General features: G+C 42.6%; 1 protein-coding gene across 1 annotated transcript in view; it reads right to left on the bottom strand.

Moving 5' to 3' along the window:
* VPS13B (vacuolar protein sorting 13 homolog B) overlaps window positions 1-24,241 on the bottom strand; it is a 2,198,633-nt gene that overhangs the window by 1,011,211 nt on the left and 1,163,181 nt on the right. Inside the window, 2 exon segments of the mRNA XM_029587199.1 lie at window positions 1,945-2,059; window positions 15,275-15,440. Coding sequence (XP_029443059.1) covers window positions 1,945-2,059; window positions 15,275-15,440 — 281 coding nt within the window.

The raw sequence follows: 24,241 nt of genomic DNA, 5'->3' as shown, positions 1-24,241 counted from the left end.
AATGAAGCAGTTTTCAAAAGCCCATTAACACATATAAGTGCATTTACACATATAAAACGTAGTTTTAAGCATGTAACACTTTTTGAAAATTACCCCCATTTTATCAAGTTTCAGAAAAAATAATTTGTGGCTGGATGCTTTATTGTTTAGCCACTGCTTAAAAGGAAAAAGTGAGAGTGGACACTAGTCTTTTCCAGTGCTAGATGAGACACACCTCTTATTTTAATCTGTGAAAATAATAACAGAGAAACTAAGAAAAGGCAGACAAATCATATATAAGTCCTTATATTCAGCTGTAGGCACAAAGAATGATCAAGCAATAATGGTATAAATAATCATAAATCTGCAAAAATAAACTTGCCCTGCATAACAGTCTTTTATAATCTCAGAGAAAAGGTGCACAAATTTCACAGACCAATCTAATGTGCTAAAAACTGTGAATAGTGTATACAGAACATGTCTTCATAGAAATGACACACAGCTGCAAAAACAGTAAGTATCAGAGAGGCAGAGTCCACATACAAACATCAAAGAGACAACTCTGACTCACACCAAGTTTGATCAAGTTTAAGATCTGTGTGAAGGGAAAACTATCTTTTACTTATCTCTTTGTAGCAGATAAAAGTCTTAGCACTCATACACCATATTCTCTGCTTATATTGATTTGTTTGCTTTTTCCACTTGGTTTCTGCAGCTGCACACTAGATTTTCCAAAAATTGTATTTTGCCTTTTGAGACTGAAATAATCTGTTTAAAGTTGTTCCAGATATTGTTAAAAATATACCACTGACCCATTTTGTTTCTAGTTTTAACTCTGAGATTTAGTGGTCTTATCTCTCTAATACATCAAACCCACCCTCCTTTCTCTCTTCCCTTTCACAATACCATACTAACAATCTATGATTCACTTTATTTTCTAGCAATCTCATATTTCACTGTCCTGCTCATTCTGTTTGGACCTGCAGAAGGGACTGTTAACTCCTGAAAACTAGTCGAGAAGCACATATATTAATTTAGGCCAATAAAAAAGTATCACCTTATATTTCACCTCCTTTATTTCAGTCATTCAAGTGGACGAACGAAGCTACCACACTATTTTATCCAAGTTATGCTGAGAAGTCTCAACATCTGAATCAAGGGGGTTAAACGCAACACTTCCAAGAGAGCCAGCCAAAAACAAATTTACTGTCATGATTTGAGAGCTAATTATACAAATGCATTCTTATTTGACCTCTGAAATTCAGCCCAAGAGGAAATTGGCTGTGAAGCAAGGCCAAAAGGGCATTTATCTCAAAGTGCAATTCAATTGTTTTAAATTGATTGCAAACCACTTTCAGGTTGTTATTGGTAAAAGGCAGATAAATGCTATAAAGCAAACAAATAAATAAATAACCTACTCTCAGTAAGGACAGGTTTCTTAGTAGAAACAGAGATAATGGTGGCAGATTAAGTTTAGCCCATTCTTGCAGAGCATATCTAGTCTCTTTCATCCTTGTATCTAAGGATCTGTACTTATTCCATATTGTCTTGAACTCTATTACCGTTTTGGTCTCCACATGGAGGCTATAGAATGCATCCACCAACCTTTTTTAAAAATAAATATTTTCTTATGTCACTCCTCTTTTTCCAGAACATCCTTTCAATTCAAAAATGTTTGCTTTCTCTGAATTGTTTATACCTTTGTGATATCTGAAGGTCTCTTATCATATCACTACATGGTGGTTATTTAACATTATAAAATGCTGCTGCAACACAGTTGAACTAAAAATTTTTTAAAATAAATAATCAAATTTGATAAACTGAAGTTCTGTCTTTACAAAATGTACTATAACTTATATTTGCTCAAAACATCAATCTATTTTTACACTTTTATGAAGCCATATTTAGATGACTATACATTGAAAATTACAAGACAGAAATAATTTTCAGCCACTTTAAGATTACCTGCTTCTATAGTGGTCTATGTTGAAGCTTTCAATTTTGCATTTGACTTTGGTATACACATCCTGGACATCTACGGAGGCACTCAGATCTTCAAGTTCACTGAGAACACAAATCTCTGGAAAAAGAAGAAAGTATTAATAGGAGTTGTTCACTAGAAGCAAAATAATTTCCTCCTTCTTCCCTTAAGTCTGACATTTTAAAAAAAAAGATATTTTAATATTCTTCTCCAGAATGCATTGTCTTCTCAAAAAATAGTGGACAATAAACTAGTCAGCCAATCTTGCAATCTTATAATTCCAGAGCTTGTTTTAGAATGTATAAAACAAAAAGACAAACTAGATTACAATGAAAACAATATGGCAATCCCTGCTGGGACAAATTTTTATTATGATATTTTTTATTCCTTTAAATTTGAACCATTTTGGGGACCATGCAATAAAATTAGCACTAAACATTTTTTTAGAGTGTGAGCTAGTAAAAATTTAATGTGCAAGCTAAAATAACATTTGATACAATTTTTTTTTTTTTTTTTACTGTCTGGACACAAAAAATCCCCTCAATAACATTAGGATGATATTAGAGTGAATTCTAACATAAAAACTGTAGTGTACACATGCCGCATTTTGAAATTCCCAGTACTAATGGGCTCTTTTGTTTTAGGTTAACAGCATGGGGGAGTTCCTCTCCCAATAAACTGTGCAGATCATAAGCTATTCTTCAAGCAGCATCAGATAGCATTCTTCTCCTGAGCAGTCATTAAATAACACCCTTATACATCCATCAGACATAAGAACATAACTTTCACCAAGCCTGTGAGGAAGATCTACCCCCCTTCTCGAGCTCTTCCTAAACCTCTAACATGAATTCTTGATCCTCCTCTGACCCTCTAGAATGAGGTCCTATGATTCCTGAAGATCTGGCACTTCATAGCTAAGATGCATGTCAGATCCCTCTTCTCCCCCCAATACAGTGACTGAATGATGCAAGGAAGTAGAAAAGCAGTTTCTACAGTGGTTCAGGCTTCCTATTAAAAGCCAGACCTCTAGTATGGTAGAACTTCAGTCTGGAGTAATGAAAGTGGAGTGGGGGCTTTAGGTGAGGTATGAGATCTTATATTGGGTGAGCGAATCTATCTTTGGAGCTTGGAAGGGGGGCAGTTTCTGATGACTACTCAGGGAGGAGGGATGATGCTGCTTAGAGGGGCCTGTGTTGAATAGGGAGCAGTTTGTGATTCATAGAGTTAAGAGCAACAGAAAATCCCCCATGCTAACTGGACCAAAATGAAAGGGCATGTTAGCACAGAAGATCTGGAGATGACTAGGCACACATAGGATCAATTTTCAAAAGAACTTGCGTATGTAAAAATAGCATATAGCATTGCAATTTTCAAAAGTCCATTGATGCACTTAGAGTGACATATGTGCATAAAACCTATTGACAATTCAATAGCATATATCCCAGGAATGTTCAAAAATGCATTTATGCATGTACAACTCAGATTTAAATGTGTACATTATTTTTAAAATTATGCTCTTAGGCTTTAGTGTGCACAGAAAAAAATGAACATCTGGTCTGAAGCACATATTCAATTTTAGGCCTTAGCAAGCACTCACTAAATAGAATATAGATAAGAGAGAAGCTGGGACTTAGAGCCTGAGAAATGAGCAGAGCCTGGCCCTGTCTGCCAACTGGACTGGGCCAGTAGAACCTGAAAGCTATTAAGAATATAAAGCTTGCCATACTGGGTCAGACCAAAGCTCCATCAAGTCCATTGGCCTGTTTCCAACAGTGGCTAAGACAGGCCACAAGTACTTGCCAGGATCCCAAGGGGTAGGTAGATTCCAAGCTGTTTATTCCAACAATAAGCAGTGGATTTCTACAAATTTCCCTTAATAATTGTTAATGGACTTGTCCTGCAGGAATTTTTCCAAGGCAAGCAGAGAAATGGACTGATTCAAATGAATTTCTGAAACCACGTTAAGCAAAAAGAGGGAATAGTCCAAAGCTGAACCGCACCTGGAGTCATACGGAGAAAAGATACGGCAGGAAAGAGCCTGTAGCTCAGAGACCAGACGTGCTAAACAGATTGCACCCAGAAAAACTGTCTTCAAGGTAAGCAGCTGCAAGGAAAGAGTATGCAGTGTTTTAAAGTCATATCTGCTAAAACTAGAGGACCAAGTTAAGGTCCCTCAGAGGCACCAGAAGCAGCACCAGGGAGAGAAGATGCTTAACTCCCTTCAAGAAATGGGACATGACTGGATGGGAAGAAAAAAACTCTCCCTTGACTCTCCCCCATAACAAGCCATGGCTGCAACTTGAACCTTCACGATATTAAGGGCCAAACCATTAAGCAAACCATCTTATAAAAATTCCAAAATCAAAGGAATATCTATTTTGAGCAGTTGAGTACCTTGCTCAGAATACCAGGCCTCAAAGACCTTCAAAAACTCTCACATAGGCTAGAGAAGAATAACATTTCCAGGCCCAAAGAAGAGTGAAAATTACTGCAGGCGAAAAACCCCGCTCCAACAACTGAGCCCTTTCAATGGCCAAAACTTAAGACAGAATCAATTCGGATCCTCATGCAGAATGGTCCCCTGACATAACAGGCTGTTATGTCAGACATAACAGGCAACGCCCACCAGAAGTCTCTGGAGATCGGTGTACCATGGACTCTGAGCCCAATCCAGAGCCACTAAAAAGACGGTGTTAGATTGACTTGCACTCTTCTGAAACAGCCTGCCTTTCAAAGGTTAGGGCAGAAACACTTAGAGAAGGACACTGTATGGCCACACCTGAACAAGATCATCAATGCCTATGACTGAAGATGCGTGAAACCTTTACATTGTTGCAGGTCGCCAGAGGTCTAGATCTGGTAGGCCCCAGTGGTTCACAAGGAGCTGAAAGATCTTGTCCGACAGCTCCCATTCTCCTGAGTCCAATTTTTCCTGCTGAGGAAATCATCTCTGATATTGTCCTTTCCAGCAATGTGAAAGGCAGATATACTTAGGAGATCTGCTCTGCCCTCACCATGAGCATATCTATCTCCTTTGACTCCTTGTTCCACCCTGATAATTGATGTAAGCCACCATCATCACATTCTCAGACATTTTCTAGACCATCCGAGCCTCTAGCCACTTGGCGAACCATAGGCACCCCAACTGAAGTGCTCGTGCCTCCAGTCTGCTGATGTTCACTGCCACTCTGCTGCATTCCAGTGCCTTTGCACCATCAAATACTAACAGTGAGTCCCCACAGCCATGGAAGCTCACATTTGTCATGAGTACCAACCAATCCCGGTGTTGTCAGGGACATTCCCTTCCTGAGATGATCCACATGTAACCACCAATCCAACTGGGATCTCACCTCTAATGGAAGGAGCAACCTCACTGCATGGAGGCGAAAAATTATGTGGGGTGTACCACAGGGCTCAGCTTTATCGTCAGTGCTGTTCAATATTTATTTTGTTCCTGTAGGAGCTATATTCCAGTCATTGAACATCAATTATTTTATATATGCTGATGATATTCAATTTATCTTTCCATGTAGTCCTAGAGGCGATATACCTGAAGCCAGATTGCAAGAGGTTAACAGTAAACTACAGAAATGGTTGACTGACCATCAATTGTTTTGAACATGAAGACGACAAAAATTCTGTGGGTTGGCAAGGGGCCTCATTCAATGAAATGGGAGAAAGTCTGGTTGTCCAAAACTCTATTAGTGCCAATTCAATTGGAGATTAAGAGTTTCGGAGTCTTTCATGACTCTCAACTATTAATGAAGCAACAGGTTTGCCATGTTACCAAAGGTGCTTTTTATAAGTTTAAGTTGGTTCGACTTTTAAATACTTTGATGCCCCCCTACATGTTTTCGAACGATTGTCCAGATTTTGGTCCTTAATCACCTGGACTATTGTGCCTCATTATATATTGGGCTTACATTTAGGCTGATGCATGCAATGCAGCTGGTACAGAATGCAGCTGTCCGAGTTATCACAAAGATTTCTAGGAGAGAACATATAACTCCTGTGTTTAGAGATTTACATTGGGTCCCTGTTAAATAGAGGGGTAGATTTAGGTTGATTCTATTGTCTTCAAGCTTTTGAGGACAATGTCTCCATGTATACTGAGAAATAAGCTTGACTCTGTGTCGTGCTTTGAAGTCACAGGAAGCTCAATTACTAGTCATGCCTCCAGTTAAAACATTTAGATGGGTTCAGACTAGAGGTCAAGTCTTCTTTTCAGTGGCAACACTTGAGTGGAATAAATTGCCTGCTATGTTTAGACAGCAGCAGCAGGATTTTAAAACGTTCAGAAAAGCTCTAAAGACGGCTTTTTTTCAGGAGGCATTTGAGTGAAGCAGTTTCTTTTAAGAATCCTTTTATGAATTTTGAATGTTTTAAGTGTATTTATATGCATGTTATATTTAAAGGTAAATTTGTGTATGTTAATTTTGTTTGAATTATTTATGATTGTTCTCTTGTAATCTGCACCGAACATTTGTCTGGAGGTAGCAGAATATAACTTATTTGAAATAAATAAATAATGAAATAGTTTTGCGACTGCAGACTCCATCGGGAAAGCAATGCGCAATAAGGCAGCACATATGTGCCCTCACCCAGGGAACCACTTCTAACGTGGCAACCATCAAACCTAGAACCTGTAGATAACACCATACAATTGGACAAACATTGTTCCACAGGGATCGAACTCGCAGCATCAACGTGTGGATCCAAGACTCCAACAAAGTTTGCCCTACCTTGTGTCGAATTGAACTCTGAGATACTCCAGGGTCTGAGATGGCTGCAAATTGCTCTTGGTCAGATTCACCTGTAGCAAGGAAACCACCTTGTGGAAAGCGCACAGACTCTCTTCCATTATCTTGGCTCAAATCAATCAGTTGTCCAGATAGGGGTGAACTAGAATACCCTCTTTGTGAAGGGCCACCACAACCACCACGACACTGAAAAAGGTCCTGGGTGCTGTGGCTAGACTGAAAGGCAAGGCCAGAAACTAGTAATAATGATCCAGGATAGCAAATTGGAGGAACTGCTGATGTTCTTGCTGGATATAAATATGCACATTTGCCTTCGTCAGGTACAGAGTCATAAGGCACTTCCTTGCTTGAACAGCCATTATGTTAGAGCGCACCGCTTACATTCTGAAATGAGTGACTCGTAGATGTTGGTTGACACCCTTGAGATGCAGCATGGGCCAAATCAACCCTTCCTTCTTGGGCATGACAAAATAAATAGAATAACGGCCCATATTTTACTGTGATTCATGAACAGGAATGATGGCTTTCAGATTCAACAGCCGTTGCAACGTTGTTTCCACTTCAATCCTCTTCTGAGGGGAGTTGCAAGGAGAGACCATGAAGGTATCCAGTGGAATGCTAAGAAAATCTAGAGAATACCCATTGTGAATCACTTTGAGAACCCATTAATCCTACTTTTTCTTTTTTTCTTTTTTTTTTAAAAGGGGGGGGGGGGGGAAGTAGGAAAGTGCTTTGAAAATTAAAGATAATATAATTTCTATAAAACAAATGAATTAGGAGGCTTTTTAGACTAATGATTGTGCCCTTTACCAGACTGACTGTTTGGAAACGGGTCAATCTGGCATCTGAAGTCTTTTTCTCCTTTTCAAAAAGTGCTTTTAGAAATTGATTTTAATAAATTCTTTTGAATGTGGGTTAAGAAGTAGAGTGCGGTATAGTTTTGCATTACATTTTGTGACAGAACATACTAAGCATCCACCCTAGGGAAATGCAACTACTCTGTCCTGCGGATCCAAGGGGTATAAACCCGCAAAGACATGTCCCCCTTTAAAAGATGCCTCTGACGCACTCAATTCCAGATCAATCAATTCCTGGATTGCATCCAGAAGAAGAAAGAAATAAGAAGCTTTGCGCAGGGTGACCAAAATAGGATCCTTCTTCTGCGTCCCCAAGAAGTCAGGCCCAGCCACTCGAAGGGTCTTTAGGTTCTGAGAGATCAAACCTGGCAACTCATCTCTCTGAAAGAAACAGAGAAGAGTTCTATATGGCTTCAAACATGGGGGAGTGTCCCCTTCCTCCCCAGGAGATCTCCCCACCGGTCATCGGTACCATCATGATCCACCTGCATTCGAGCGCTGTCAGATTGCATTGCACCACAGTGCTTGACCATGAAGACAGCAGAGGAGCACACAAAACTACCTTAGTAAGTACTGCAGATTCAGGAGACTGGCCCTGTAGAAATGTCTGCAATCCTTGGAAGAATCTACAAAGGAAAAGGAGGATGGGTCCATTCCAGGCCCTATAGGCCCCAACCTGAAGTCCTGAGAGCCAGTGTCCCCTGAGGACTCAACCCAGGGATCAATCAAGGGAGGGGACACCCCTGCCATGTCTCTCTTTGTTCTACTACCCTTAGACTAAGGAGATGGGTCATCGCCAGCAAAATTAAAAGGGTGGCAAATCTCCCTGATCATCCAGGCAGCGCTGACACAGGCTTAAACAAAGTTCCGGCTGAATGGTCCTGATGTGGCATGCAGCACAAATAGATAGGCAACTAGGTTTCTTTGCGGTGGGCACTATGCTGTAAATGTGTAAAACAATAAAGATTTATATGCCTAAGTTTACCCATGCTTATAAGCCACGGTCAAAAAGGATGCACAAAAAATGTGCACACAAGCACACGTGCCTAGGTCACGCGTACAAGTGGACACCCAAACTGGATGCCTAGTACCGACATCCAAGCTGGATGCACAAAATGTGTGTCCAGAAAGGAGGCTGCCCAAACTGGATGCATAGATGAGAACAGACGCATACACGGAGGCCTGCAAGAAAAAAGCACGCAAAACTATCCCATGGCTTACCACGCGCCAAAATGGGAGAAGCCAAGGGAGCCTAGCCAAATGGCTGCTCAATCCACCATGCCTGGACTATCTCCTCACCTCACAGAACTCAGCAGTCGAAAGTCGAGGAACAGACCCCTTCTCCTGCCTTCTTCCTTTCCATGAGTTTCTATTTTGATTTTTTTTTTTTAAATAGAAACTTTTATCTGAGCTTAGCCTTCTCTGGCTGAGAGCAGGAGTGGGTCCCGGCTACAAGGGGAGAGGGGCTAAAGCCTTCACCACTGAGCTTCTCTTGATCTGCAACCAGTAATTCAAATTTAGGTCCATGCCAGTTAAGGCTACCAGACTGAAGGCACTCTACTGACAGAGGGACGGTGTCACCTCAGGAGGCAAGCGGTGCTACACAGACATCCTGTCTATTTGATACTCCTTTCCAACTTCTTTCTTCTTCCTTTTTTTTTTTTTTAATTTAAACTCACAGGCAATCCCCCGAAGGGAAATACATGTGCACCATCTGCTGGAGATGGAGAATACTGATGGGCTATCGGGGTAGGACTATATTAGTCATGACATCAGAGGTGCATAACCCACTCATTGGGATTGCCCGGATGCTAAGGAAAGAACCTGTTCCTGAAATGAGAGCTTCACAGGCAACCGTGATCAGAAAATCTTCAAAATGGTGATATTTTTGGTAAGAACTTGTTTGTCTTATTCAAGCTGGGAATGCTTGACATAGCAGGATCAAACTCTATTCTACCAGATGCATTTTAGGAAAGTTTAAGGCCAGGAATAGACAGGTGGAGCATGACAAGCAGATACTATGTTTGTATTCCAGAAGAAAGAGTAGTTGAACTGTTAAGTCTTCTTTAAGTGACCTTGTAATATGAATGTGGTCTTGGGGACTTGAAAATTCAGCTTTTGCTGCAGGTAACCTGTGAAGGAAAGCATACACCAAATATATATATATATATATACACACACACACACACACACACACATATATATAGAAGCAAAACTGATACTACTGATTAATAACTTAAAACTAGTTAATGTTACCTTCTTGGTCAAAAATGTTAATTGTATAATTTGCTCATCTTAAAAGAGTTTTTCCTCAGGGACCCTGTATATGATGTTTTATGCATCTAATGCAATGTCTAAAAATACAGAACCACAGTAGGTCTTTTGTTATTATTGTGGGCTAGATTCTCTGCTACTGCTTACAAGTTTTCCATCAGGAATTGTAAAGCACCAGAGGTTCAATTAATAAAATAGCAGAATATTTCAGAGCAATTGCATGAAATGATGTCAGGGGCAGCAGCATTCCCTTCTGTTTGGGGGAAGGGGATCCAACTAAGCTCTGCTCCAACTCCACCCCAAGCTCCGCCCACATTTCTATGCCAAATTTTTGACATTGCATTTACAATTCATCATTCTATCTTGCATATATTCTTTGTGTAACCCCACTCCGTTGTGCCAGTCTACCACAGGGGAAGCCATAAAGTTATTTATGCTTTTTGGGGCAGGGATCCTGACTAGCTCTCTTACGAATCGTGGTTTTAGTGTGCCCTTGGGCCTCAGCCCGACCCAGGCCATCCAGGGTCGAACCAAGGGTTGACGGTGGTCCCGCATGGCTGAACACTCTACCCTCTGCCAGACAGGCAAGCTCCCATGGCCAAACATCCGAGGATGTTGGAAGATGAATGGTCCTCCGACCATTCCGGGCCCTTTCGGACCTGCAGCAAGCAGCATGGAGCAGCAGGCCTGGTCTGAGGTTGAGGGCAGACGGGCCTTGACATGAAGACACTGTGGTTGATGCAACGGATTCACATGGAACGAAGACACTTGGCTGAAGACATGACACCAGGGCTATGAAGACAGAACTGTGGATTGATGCGACGGCATCCAGGAACAAGAGACATGGCTGATGCAACGGCATCCAGGAACAAGACACATGGCTGATGCAACGGCATCCAGGAACAAGACACATGGCTGATGCAACGGCATCCAGAGATGAAACATCCAAGGGAGGCAAGACAAGGCATGGACATTGGCACTGTCTCTCAGGGCGCCCTATTCAGGCCACCAGCGGGACTGAGTCGTGGACCACCCTGTCCATTACGCGCCCTACACAGCCCCAAGGCTGGTCGCGGACCACGACGGGGGCGGGACAGCACAGGAAGACACATCAGGACCAGACGGCTCAGGAGCACAGGACCACCGTCCACCGGCAGGCAGCCCACCCAGGAATACTGCATCTGAGGGACTCCCAGCCTACTGGTACCAGAAGGCTCAAGAGCAGAGACGAGGCATGGCGTAGGAAGGAAACATCCAGGAAGGCAGGGACACCAAGACGAAGGCTGAAGAAACCTGGACATGGACCTCAGGCGAAGACATGGAACAAGGAACAAGACATCAAGGTGCAGAGCTCCGAGAAGAAGACCTTACAAGGGCCCTGGCAGGCAGGAGCCTCCAGGGTAAAGACCAACGACAATGCAAGGCAAGGAACAATGAGCGAAGCAGCCCTATATAGGGCTCAAGCAGGAAGTAGTCCACAAGGTGGGGCCCAGACACTTCCTGTGTCTGGCCCTTTAAATAAGGTAGAGAGACGCGGCCGCGTGTCTAAGGAAGCAGGAGCAGGGCTGTGCAGGACCGCGGACAGCGGCCTGCACAGCGTCTGGCGTCAGACGCTAGCAGAGAAGGCAGGGGAGAGCCTGGATGCAGGCTCCGACGTCGGCAGCGGCTCCAGCCGCTGCGGGAGGCCCCGGGGGCAGCTCCTGCCGCTAATCGAGCCCGGGGCTGCGGCCTGGATGCCGCGAAGATGGCGATCGCGTCGGGGGCGTCCCTGCCCCGTGGGAGGCCTCGGCTCCGACCGCGGAGCGAAGAAGCAAGCAGGGCGGCCTCCTGGCCGCGTGGGCGGGCCGAGGGCGGCGTCCTGCCGCCTCGGCAAAGATTTCAGAGTGGTGAGTCCGTGCCTGCTCGCGGGGGAACCCGCGGGCAGGGCAATTCATAACAAGCTCTTGCACCTCCTTTACTTCCCAAAGTGTAGGTTTGTTGAACTGGGGGAAGAAAGGAGTCCTTTCAGGTCTCAATGTGATAGGGGTGGTTTCCTTACACATTCCCTTGTGTTTCCCCTGGGGAGGATGTTGTGAGTGCAGAAATAAATAGTCTGGAGCCACTTGATTAGTGTCCAAAATAAAAGTATTTACTGTTAAGCACTGATGGTGAATGTCACAACTCAAACTGCAGCATCACAGAATTCTCTTTTCAACTCCTTTTCAGTCTCTTCCCTCTATCTGTGCAGGACTCACTTATATCAGGGCAAGGGAGACATCCACTCCTGGATTAAATGAAGTGGAGCTTCCAGTTGGGCAGAGTCTTCAGGATTGCCCAAATCCCTTCCAAGCTGATAAATATAGCAAAGTCTATGGCACAGAGAGTAAATCCTCTCTTTTTCTCCCCTGGGTGGTGAACACAGGATGGATGCCCCCAGAGATGTTATTTTCCTTTACCCACGATTAACAGATCTTCAGGATCTCCTTGATCTTACACAGTCTTTTCAGTACGCTCTCTCCTGATGTTTGATGTAAAGGACCCTGTTTGAAACAATCAGTTCTCTTAATTCTAGTAGGAAAGAAAGGGCAGACAAAAACCTTCCTCCTAGATCTTCTATCAAAAGTGTTCTTTCCCCAAAAAGGAACAGAAACTAAGAGTGGAGCCCCTCCTCACAGCAGGTCACCACCATTTCAGGAAATTATCTTCCCTATTCCTGGGCAGTTCACATGCATGGTTCCCAAATCCCTAAGTGCAAGACATGCCCAGGTGTCCAGTGAGGCGCCTAATAGAAAATCTCAATAACCCAGAGGGATATTCCAACCAGCTAGTGAGTAGACTGGAAGAAGGGCCCTTCAGATCCTGGTCAGGAGCGTTAGCCTACCTTTACTGATTAGGCCTGTAAAACAACAAAATTAAACTCCTAATACCTCTGTACTCTGTGGTAACAGAAAGGGACTGCCTCCTGAGCTCACTGTGGAGAGCTCCTGAACAGACTTCCAGGGGGATGGCCATTCCAGACTCCACAGGAGGAGCTGTACTTGAATGGTGCCTCCCACTATTCTAACCTATTCTTTCTCTAGCTAAAACAGGGACTCTACCAGGACTTAATGGTGACGTGACCATAGGGTCCATCACATCTGATTAATCACAGACAAATTAAATGCTTGATGTTAAAAAAAAAAAAAAATAGACATTGTTTTAAAGGAGAAGACGACAAAAGCAGCATTATTAATAGAAATGCCAGTGCTAAGGGATTATTCTGTACTGTATGGAGAGAAGATCATCATGTACCAAGAGTAGGGCTGTTAAGTTAAACGAGAAAGGTATTATGTTGGAGCTGCTGAACCTTTGTCTTTTTTTTTTTTTGTGGGATGTGGGTAGGACTGAGGTTAGGAGGTAGGGACAGCAGCAAGAGGAGGAGTGGGAGCAGGAAGAGAGGACAGAGGCCAAAGGGATAGAAGGGATAGGATGGAACAAGGGATAAGAGCAAGAAGGGGGAGGGATTAGGGAGCGATGTATGGTGCTTAAGAGGGGAGGGGGAGGAGGAGATGGGAAGAGATAAGGAGTGCAGATAGGGAATGAAGTGGGATGCTGACGTAGAGGGGATATCAGTGGGTTGCTTAAGGGAAAGAGGAAGGGGAGTTGGGAGAGAAAAAGGAGAGGTCTGGGGGCCAGAAAGAGAGGTTGCCTCCAATAAAAACAAACAAAAGATCTGCAGCCCTAACATAATATGGTACAATGTTGGTCCTGGTGTGCCTTTTCTGTTTTTCTTGTGTGGGATAAAGTGTAGGGGTAGGGAGGGGTGGGGGCAGGAGAGAAAATAAAGAGCAAGAAGAGGAGTGTGGGAGCAGGGGCAAGGAGGAGGAGGTGGAGAAGTGAGCCCGAAGGAAGAGGAGGGGTGTAATAAGGGAAGCTGAAGGGAGAGGCTGAAGGGAGAAGAGGTGGCTGGGGGAGTGAGATGGGATGCTGGTGGGGGGAGTGGAAAGGCCTGTCCCCCCTCACTCCCCCTGGTTATTTCCCTCCCCCCAAACCCTCACTTTCTCCATTTCAATCCTTTTCCCCCAAAACCTTTCACTCACTCTGGCTCATTCCCCCTACCCCACAGTGATCCCCAGGTCACTTCTTCTCTCTCCCCCCGGATCCCTTCACTTATCAGCTCATATTATTTTGAAACAAAAGAAGAGCTCCTCCATTGCATTTTCTCTCTTCCCTCCTCCCCTCTGGGATTGAGGCCTTAGTATTGTGCTTTGAACCATGTGGGGAGGAGGGAGGAGGCCAGTGTATGAGGATTGTGCCAGCCGCTGCTACCAATGTCTTCGTTTCTGGGGCGGGCAAGAAGGACAGGGGAATATATCAATGCTTGCTCGCTGAAATTTGCGGGGCACATGGCCCCTGTGGTGCTCCCACCCTGTTCCAATGTCTATGAATGATACAACCCTTAGGTGCAGGAAGGGTAATTTTCAAAGTCATTTGCATGGGTAAAACAGCAGAAATGGGCTTTCAGAAAACTGCCTTCGCTTTCTGTGTGCAAACTTATGTATGTAGTAACACCACACTCCTATATATACTTGCAGAATGTGTATAAGTGCAAACCTTCCCCCAAACCTGCCAGGTTGGTTGAAATATCAAAAGTACGTGCATTTTTATCAGGAAGACTACCCACCCAAATTAGCAGGTGTACATGGGTGCGGGTAGTTTTCCTGCTTAATTTTCAAAGTGAAGGTACACGTGAAATTTCACTTTGAAAATTTGCACAAAGTGCATGGGTAAAAGATACCTGCAGTCTTTGCACCACTACAGGCAGCTACAAAATTACCCCCGTAATAATCAAAGTAAAAAAAATTGTAAAAACTGTCTTTGAAAATAAAAACTTACAGAACTCCACACTTTATTGCAAACATTTGAACCTTCATCTACTATGCTTTTCTGATACTACATATTTGTAGACTACCTACTTTTTTTTTTTTTTTTTTTACTTTTCAATCAATATTAAAAACCTTCTATTAATGGAGTTTAACTAAACAATTACATTTTTATAGTGAAGTACAGGATTCTGATATCCCTGGTTTGCAGTCCATTGCTCCAATTTCTAGGAGTGGCCTAGTTGTTCAACAATGGGCTACGAACCAGGGAAACTAGAGTTGAAATCCTGCTTCTCCCACTGTCATTCTATGGAAAAGTCACTTTGCCTCCAGTACCCACTCAGATTGCAAGCTCTTTGGGGCAGGGATTTATTGCATTTGAAAAAATGTAAATCTGAAAATATGCTGTGCTAAATTTGGAAAGGCAGTTTAGAAATACAAAAATGTTAAACACAAATGATAAAAATCATATTTACATTCAAAACCATTTCAGAGCTTTCAGGTTTTCATGCTTTTTAAAATTGTGTGTGATCATTAGAAATGTCAGATTGATACTGGCACTTTCATGTACAGTACCATTACCTTTATATACAGGATCTGGCGCAAACAACTTTACAGTAATTTTTGGTAACATCCACTGCATCCACAGGCTGACACGACCACTTGACACCCCAATGTTGCTTGTCGTTTGTTCCAAAGTCACTGAGTCTGAGAATGGAGAATCATCCCCAACTGGCACAGAATCACCCTAGAAATAAGAAATGCCAACTGGCAGTCACCACCACTTTGCCATGAACATATGTCACTACTAAGCAATACATCACCTGACTCTTTACAAATCTAATTAATCGAAGGGTAAATAAGGGATTGAAAGTAAAAGGGGACAAGACTATATGTATGAAATACATTTCTTAAGCAGTTTTGAATAATCAAAGAGGTCTATAATAAAACACATAAAGAGCTGTAGGTAAAAAAAAAAAAAAAAAGAAACTGTAATGTCTGCAATCTGATCTTATAAGGCATTTTTTCTCTTATCTATCTAGAATTAACCAGGCATTAAATATGTTGAGAGACTAAATATAGAACTCCCACAGAAGGGCCTCAGATTTACCAGGATGGATGGGGAAAAAATCAGGCTGCAAATGGCCCTTTATGAAGAGGTGGCAAGGGATGGAGGGGGGTCAGGGAGGGTAATTTTGGGCTGTAGTGAACTTTTAATAGACCCTCAGGAAGATGAGGGGGGAGGAGAAAATCAGGCCATCTTTTTCTTGGGAAGGGGTAGGGAGTACTTGAATTGATGCAAAGTCCACAAGTACCTTTCCCTGTGGATACTATACCAGTTCTCAAAGGGAAAGATTATCTTTTTGAAAACTGCCCAAGAAAATAACCCACAGAGATCTGCCCCTGTTTTTACTGTGGGTAATTTTTCTATTGAAAAAAACATGCATAGTTTTGAAAATGTAAAGAGATGTGTATTATTACCCATCCTCCATACCTAACTCCATCTGAATCCTGCCTTCTTTTCCCGCAGGTAAAATATGCATATTGGTGATCCCTGCGTACACTTATACACATGTACAGAAGGTGGGCAATTTTCAGACAATCCTATTTACTCAGGAACTAGCCATTTATTCACGTAAATTACTTTTGAAAAGTGTCCTGGTAGAGGCTGATGCTAGCTGCATGCATGCACTTACTCCCATTTGGGTGCATATTGTAATATTGTAATATTGCAATATTGTAGCTTTTCTGTATTGAGTAAAAAACGATTAAGGATTCTAATGTGTAATCTAACTATACTTGATATACACATATGCCTCCTCCAATTCTGTGCACTAAGATATGGAGTAGAGTAGCAGCCTAGTGGTTAAAGCAGCGGACTGAGAACAGGCTTCATATCTTTTGTGACCTTGAACAAGTCACTTCACCCTCCATTGCCTAAGGTACAAACTTAGAGGCAAATTTTAAAAGCCTAATGCATGCATCTCGGAAATTCTCGAAAAGGGATGGGGCATAGCCACGGTCTGGGTGGCGTTTTGGAATGTGAACCATACATTTGCGCGTAAATACTTACGCGTTCCGGCACGCACTGAGGCCCCATGCCGCATAACTTTACTTCTGCTATGAATGCTGTGCAAGTAAGAAAAGTAAGAAAACTAGGCAGATCTGCAGGTTTTAAAGGGTCATGGCTAACTAAGGGGAGTGGAGGCCATAAAACTAGGGAGGTTTGCAGGACCTCTCTCTTACCTGGGTGAATTGGGAATGAATTTATTATTTATTTAAATTATTTTAATATACCGATGCTCAAGACCAAGTCTTATCATACCGGTTTACAATATAACTAGGGGGAAAAACCAATTAACAACAATATAGAAGGCAAAGTTACAAAAAACAGGGAGCATAAACATGGGCGTTAGAAGAGAAGAAGAAGATCAGACGAGTACAATTGGAGAGCCATGTAACAAAATAGTCAGCGAACAATTGATTACATATACAGTATCTGAATTTTTTGATGGGAAGAATTGTCCTAGGCAGTTGCTAGCACAAAATTCTGTGGGTGACGGATCAGAGGAGGTAAAACGGGGGGGGGGGGCAGAGGAAGGGCTGGGACCGGTGCGGAGGGACGGGGGAGAAGGGAATGGGTGGGAAGGTAAAAAGGTGGGTCGGTACTGGTTGGTCGAATGTTCCTTCAGCGGTATGCTTGAGCGAACAGCCAGGTTTTCAGTTTCTTTCTGAAGGTGAGATGACATTGTTCCTGCCGTAGATGTGGGGGTAGTGAGTTCCATTGGAGAGGTCCCGCTGTGGATAGTGCTAGTTTGTGGATGTATTTGTGAACCGCAAATTTATTTGGGGGGGCCTGTAGACAGCCTTTGTATGCTGATCTAATCGGCCTTGCAGAAGTATGGAGTTCGAGAGGGCTGGACAGTTGGAGTGGGGATTGCTGGTAGACGGATTTGTGAATGATGGTGAGAGTCTTGAAGAGAATTATATAGTGGATGGGTAGCCAGTGTAGGATTTTTAGTATTGGTGTGATGTGGTCCTTATGACGTGTGTTAGCAAGGATACTAGCCGCTGCGTTTTGCAGCATCTGTAGAGGTTTAGTAGCACAGGCGGGGAGGCAGAGTAATAGTGTGTTGCAGTAATCTTTGAAAACAGTATGGCCTGAAGAACTGAGCGGAAATCGTGGAAGTGTAGGAGCGGTCTTAGCTGTTTTAGGACCTGTAGCTTAAAGAAGCATTCTTTTGTTGTGGTATTAATGAACTTTTTGAAGTTCAGTCTGGAGTCTAGGGTGGCCCCTAGGTTTCTCACCTGGTTTACTAGCGGTATGGTTGTGTAATTGGCGAAGGTGTTATTGTCATTAGAGGAGATGAGAAGGAGTTCTGTTTTGGACGTGTTGAGAACTGGTAAAACAAGCAATGGCGTCGGCATGCATCCCTTTTAAAATCCCCCCACTTATGAGGGAGAAGCAGGATTTGTGCGCACTGGGGCGTGCCCACTTAAAATTCATCACACGTGTGCATGGGAGGGCTATTTTATAATGTTTTTATTTATTTATTTATTTAACACTTTTCTACACCGACCTTCATGGTAGGGACCATATCAGGTCGGTTTACATCAAAAAGGGGGAACTGTAACGAAACCGTAGGTAACAGGAAGAACAAAGTTACATTCAACAAGGGAGGTAAACTTGGAAGCAAAGATTGCTGGAAAGAAAAAGACTAAGGAACGAAGTGCTTAGGATAATGATAACAACTGTTTTAAGAGTCAGGGTAGGCTCTTATATTGAGCTTGGGGATGGCTTTTTTGTCGTCTAATGAGTGTCTGGCGGATCTGAGAAGGCCTGGCGGAAAAGCCAGGTCTTGAGTTTTTTTCTAAATGTTAAGAGGCAGGGTTCCAGTCTGAGGTCGGATGGGATGTTGTTCCAGATAGCTGGACCTGCTGTAGAAAAGGCTCGGTCTTTGGTCGAGGTGAGACGTGTAGCTTTTGTAGGTGGCGCTTGCAGGGTTCCTTTATAAGCCTCTCTGGTCGGTCTGTTGGTGCTATGGAGATTGAGAGGGAATTTGAGGTCCAGATGCAGATGATTGTAGATGGCTTTGTGAATTAGAGTGAGTGATTTGTGGAGGATTCTGTATTTCACCGGGAGCCAGTGTAAATTACGGAGAATAGGTGATATGTGATCTCCACGGTTGGTGCTAGTCAGAATATGCGCGTATATACATGCCTATGCTATAAAATAGCCACGGCCCTGGACGCGGGCTGAAGAACATGTGCACAATTGCACCCGCACATCGGTTTAAAAGTTACCATCTTAGATTTTATTCCTCTAGAGACATGGATATACCCATAATACCTGAGTGTAACTTGCTTTCAGCCACCAATGAAAACACATGAGCTATAAAAAAAAAAAAAAAAAAAGCCACCTTCTTGTCCCCATTCATTGCGCTTTACATGTCAGATTTGTTTTAGTCAAATGAGGTATCAAAAATTTTTCAAATTGCCTGATAAATTTAAAAATTAATGCAAAGTTTTTTATTTTTATGCATTGTGCTTCATCAACCATCCTGGGCCCCCCTCTCCCCTAGGCACTCTATAAATGAGACTAGCAGCAATGGAATAATCAAGAATGTGGTAAAGTATAATATAGGGCAGTTGCTTCTGTAGGAAGGAAGCCCTTAACATTCCTCAGTACTAGGTTTCACTACTGATGCTGTCCCAAGAAATTAAAGTTAGATTTTAGATGAATGCAAGTTGTAATGCATTGTGCATGAAACCTGTATGCAATGTATAGAAAAAAAAAAAAAGAAGCTGAGCAATGAACGATTAAAGAAAATGAAGGATTAAGAGCATTTTGGGGTACCCAAACTGATAAATGTAGCATTGTGCATACAAAGAATGCATTCAGTGTAAATGATATAATGGTTATGAATACTACTTTTCTTTAAGATGACCCTCAAAAGGATGCCTGAATACTGCTCCTACACCATAAAAGTATTTTGGTATGTGCTTTGCAGTGTGCCTGTGTGTGGTCTGTCTTCAAAATAATTGCTACACTGCCACAGCAATTATATTTTGTTGATGACAAGTGTTAGAAATGCTTTAATGGCTATAACTAGCACCTCATGGAGGCAGAAACACTGTGATGTAGCAGAATGCAGAAAGTTATACTGGGGCAATGGACCACGTGAAATGGCCTGCATTTAAAGTTTGAACTTTCGGCATAAATGATTGCTCCAACAAGCACTAATGCATCAAAATACCATTACATATCCTCATTTTCCAAGCTTTCCTTTTGGGGGCTGGTTTGAAAACCAGTCTTTTTATTCGGTATCATAAGAAACAGCAACTTTACATTTATGAAACAGTTATTTTTTTCCTCTTAATCAATAAGCTAAGATTTACACACACAGAAGGATTACACGCCATATCCTCTACTCTAGCAGTTTTAATTTAAAAGGCATACTTTTTTTGCATGAATGCTATTCTGTTTTATATTACCCTAGCTGAACCAGAGTAACTTCCAATTAAGACCGAGGTCTTGTTTACAAGGTGACCTTGGCAAGAAGGCAGCAGCAAAAATGAATTACAACATGTATCAGTTCCTCTGAAAGTGCCACATTTCTGAAACTTGGCTTTACTTGCCCTTTTCTTGACTATTTAGAAAAGAAAAACTTATAATTACCTGCTCAAGAAAAGACCAGTTACATTCAGAATGCTAAAAAGAAACAGTCATGCATGATTTGCTTTTAATGACATGAATTTTTTTTAAATGTAACTTTTTTCTCTCTTTAAAACCAAGAATTTGATGATCACTTCAGAGACTAATCTGGCATGTACAATTTTTTTTCTCTTACAAGAAAGCTGCTTTAGTTTAGTGGTTTGTGCATTCAGACAAATCTGTGGTATATGAAACAGAAGTGATTACTATCCCACACATATTATGTATATATATATATAAAAATATATATATATTTATATACACATATATCTATGTATTTTATAGATTTTTCTGAAAAGTCTTAAATGATGCATCTTGCTTCTGAAAAAATTAAATTGTTAATAGTTTTGGCACAATGTTTATGTATGGTAGCTTCTATGAAATCTTTATTTTTCTAACCAACTTCATCATGTTATGAAAAACAATATATTCTATTTTCTCTTAACTATATGATTTCCAGTCTTTTTCTTTATATTAAAAATATTTCATTATGTGATTTTACATTTTTTTTTGCTAAAAAGTATCATGCAATAGAAATTAAGTGGACACTGAAGACTATAAAATATAATTGTGAAACCTCCATGTTCTGCAGAGCAATGACCCATTTGTAGCAAGGATAGGAAAATGGGTTTAGGAAACTAGGGACAGGTAACATCTGTAGGGCCAATAAGAGGTTCACATTCCAGTCCTCAAAAATAACCAATCCACACTAGAGGTGATATGCTCCAAAAAAGAAAATATCTTTTGTTAGAAGAAATAAAGTTTCAAAATCTGTAGTACCAAGTCAAACAGTCCAGAGTAAACAAAACTAAAAATAAAATAATTTTTTCAAAAATTATACACACAGACACAAGGCTTTTAGGGGCAGATTTTCAAAGCCTACACACGTAAATCCAGGCGGATTTATGCGCGTGGGGGGGGGGGGGGGGGGGGGTTACGGTCGCTGGGCCTATTTTCAAAAGGCCCGGAGGAGCACATAAAGCCCCATGGCGTGCGTATTTCCCAGGGCTTGAAAAAAGGGTGGGGCCATTTGCTGCTGTGCCCAGGATCGCGGGCCCGGCCGTTGGCCAGCGTGCTCAACCTAAATCTGCCCAGAAGCAGGCAATACTTAGAAAATAAAGGTAGTGGGGGGATTTAGGTAGGGCTGGGGGGCGGGTTTTATAGGGGAAGGGAGAGGTGGGAGGGGTCCGGAGGGAACGGGGAAAGCCATCAGGGCATCTCTAGTGTGCACCCCCTTGCACGTGCCGCCCCCGGATTTTATAACATATCCGCAGCTGTGCACGCATATTATAAAATTGGGCATAAATTTGTGCACGCCAGGTTGTGCGCACAAATCTACGCCCGCACATACCTATTAAATCCAGTCCATACTGCTTAAGATCACTCAGTACATTTGAAACTAGTATTCTTTCCCAAAAGTTCTCAGCCCCATAGAAAAGGTATATAATCCTCTCTTGATCCCCAAATTGTTCACAACTGGCCGGTTCGCTCAAGACAAATCCCCCCACTGGTTTTTGGTGATAAGATCTTCTTGAACTGGCACTTTGCAGATGAGAAATCCTATCTTCTATAGATCAAATGAACCTAATTAGGGTACAGTCTCCTGCTCTATTCCCTTGCTTCCAGCAAAATCTCTCTAATCAATTCTCCTCTTTTACTCCTGCTGCCCCTCAGTTTCCTTGCAATGACTCATGAAATCACCATATATATATGAGCTCCTACTTGACCCATCCACTGTCACACCTGGTAGCACTGTTGCCTAGTAACATCTTGGTGTTAATCAATAGTAACGCCTAGACATCCTTATATTTTAAGTATATTTATGGAATAATTTCTTAACTTTTTTTATTTTTTTATTTTTATTTTTAATAAATAATTGTATTTCACAATAATTGTATTTCACAAACTTTATAGGCAAATGCATGCATGCTGGGCTAGCATTTTGAAAACTAAAGCATTTAAACTGTAGAGAGAAATTATGAGCCTTTCTGTAGGTTTTGCAGACCCAAGTGTACTTTTGTATCCATAAAACTGCATGCAAAGTTTCACTTTGAAGATCCCCAGCACACAAGTATAAAGTACCCACATGCAGGAGTGTTGTTAGCCTGTTATTATTTGTGATAATTGTGGGTGGATCCTAGGGCCAGTGGCAGATAATCACGCCCCCGGGGGAAGATCCCAAGAGGGGCCACCGGTCAGGCTCAGAGTTGGGAGACAGACACACACTAGATCTTTTATTAAACTGTATAGTGGACCACCAGAGGTGGCAGTAGTGACCTGGAAGTGCCCGGCTGGGCTGTAGTCCCTCAGGCACTGGAACAGCGATCCCAGGATGGCTGAGCTGTAGAAAAACTGAGTATAGTGAGTAGGCAGAGTATGCAGAGTCCATGAACAGAACCTGGATGGTAACACTCACACAATAGTCTCTTGAAGCAGCCCAGAGGCTGGAATGAAGTAGGCCCTCGAGAAGTGAGTACCTGGTTCCAGGAAAAGCTCAGAGAGAGATGGCAACTCACTGGTGCTGTAGGCAGCAGTAACTTCCTGGCAGAAGTAGTATTCGGTAGCAGGTCCGGGAACGTGGGCCCTCGAGGAGCGAGTACCGGTTCCAGACTGCGACCTGAAAAGCAAGAGAGCGAGGCCCCCGAGGAGCAGGTACCCCTGGTAAGTCCGAGGAGGCAGAGTAGCAAGGTATGCAGAGAGCGAATCCCATCCGCAGCGATACCTGGAGGAATCCCCCTTGCTAACTTGAATAGCTAGCAAAAACGAAGACCTTAAATATCCGGGCTTGATGATGTCATCTCAGGGGGACGCCCCAGAGGTTCGCGCCACAGCTGGTACTTGAGTTGGGGTTGCGCCTCATGCGTGCCCTTAGGCTTTAGGAGAACATGGCAGAAGGCAGCATCTAGCCGGTCCAGGGACGCCGGAGGAGTCTTCAAGATGACGCCGCAGCAGCCAAACGTCCATCAACCAAAGAGGGAGTCGCAAAAGAGGTAAGGTGGGCAGAGTCGGTCGCAACATAGCCCCAAACCTATTCGTCAGTGTCCCTAAATCTAAAACAGCTGATTTGCTTCCTTCTCTGCAGAGAATAGGAAGTGAGGGGCTGGAAAAGGGAGCAAGGAGATTTTTCTTCTCTGCAGTCGCTGCTCCAAACTCAGAGCTGAGAAGGTGGCAGAATTTTTAAAAGGGAGATTTTTAGCACATACCTTCTGCCCCAACCCCACTGCCAATTCCCAACTGCACTTTCAACCTTGATGTACCACTTGTCTGGAATAGACTTTCCTGTGTTACTGCCACGTGCTCCCTCTCTGGCCTTATTGAAATTCAGCCCCATTTACTAAACATTTTTCCCACAGGCACAAAATGGGAAAACCTTTAGTAAATAACCCCAAAATTTGTACCTGAGGCAATGGAGAGTGGAATAGTAGTAGGAGCAACGGTACACATTCCTCTCCTCACTCCCCCAAGACCATTTACGTATCCACTATTTACATTTTTATTCTGCAATTCATCTCATTCACTGCTATTTTTTGTGAGTTTGACTAATACATTCCTGTTCAGAGTGACATAAAAACCGTGAAATGTTACATAAAATGTAATGTTATACCCAGTCGTTAGAATTTGGAAAAACGCTCAGCGAGCGTGAGGTAGCTCCAAACTGCTTTGGAGACGGAAATTACTGAATTGCTGCACTTCCTGCGGGGGTATATGTACCCGTGCTGACGTCAGATCCGTCTCCAACTGCTAGCAAGAGCACACTATACCCACTTGTTTTGAGTCCATCTGCTACACGCTAGGAAATGTTTGTTTTGCATTCTATTCCTCCTTCACTTTTG

Source organism: Rhinatrema bivittatum, chromosome 2, assembly GCF_901001135.1.
Source record: "Rhinatrema bivittatum chromosome 2, aRhiBiv1.1, whole genome shotgun sequence".
Lineage (NCBI taxonomy): Eukaryota > Metazoa > Chordata > Amphibia > Gymnophiona > Rhinatrematidae > Rhinatrema > Rhinatrema bivittatum.
The sequence above is the reverse complement of the archived record's forward strand: the minus strand, read 5'-3'. Positions and strand labels throughout refer to the sequence as shown.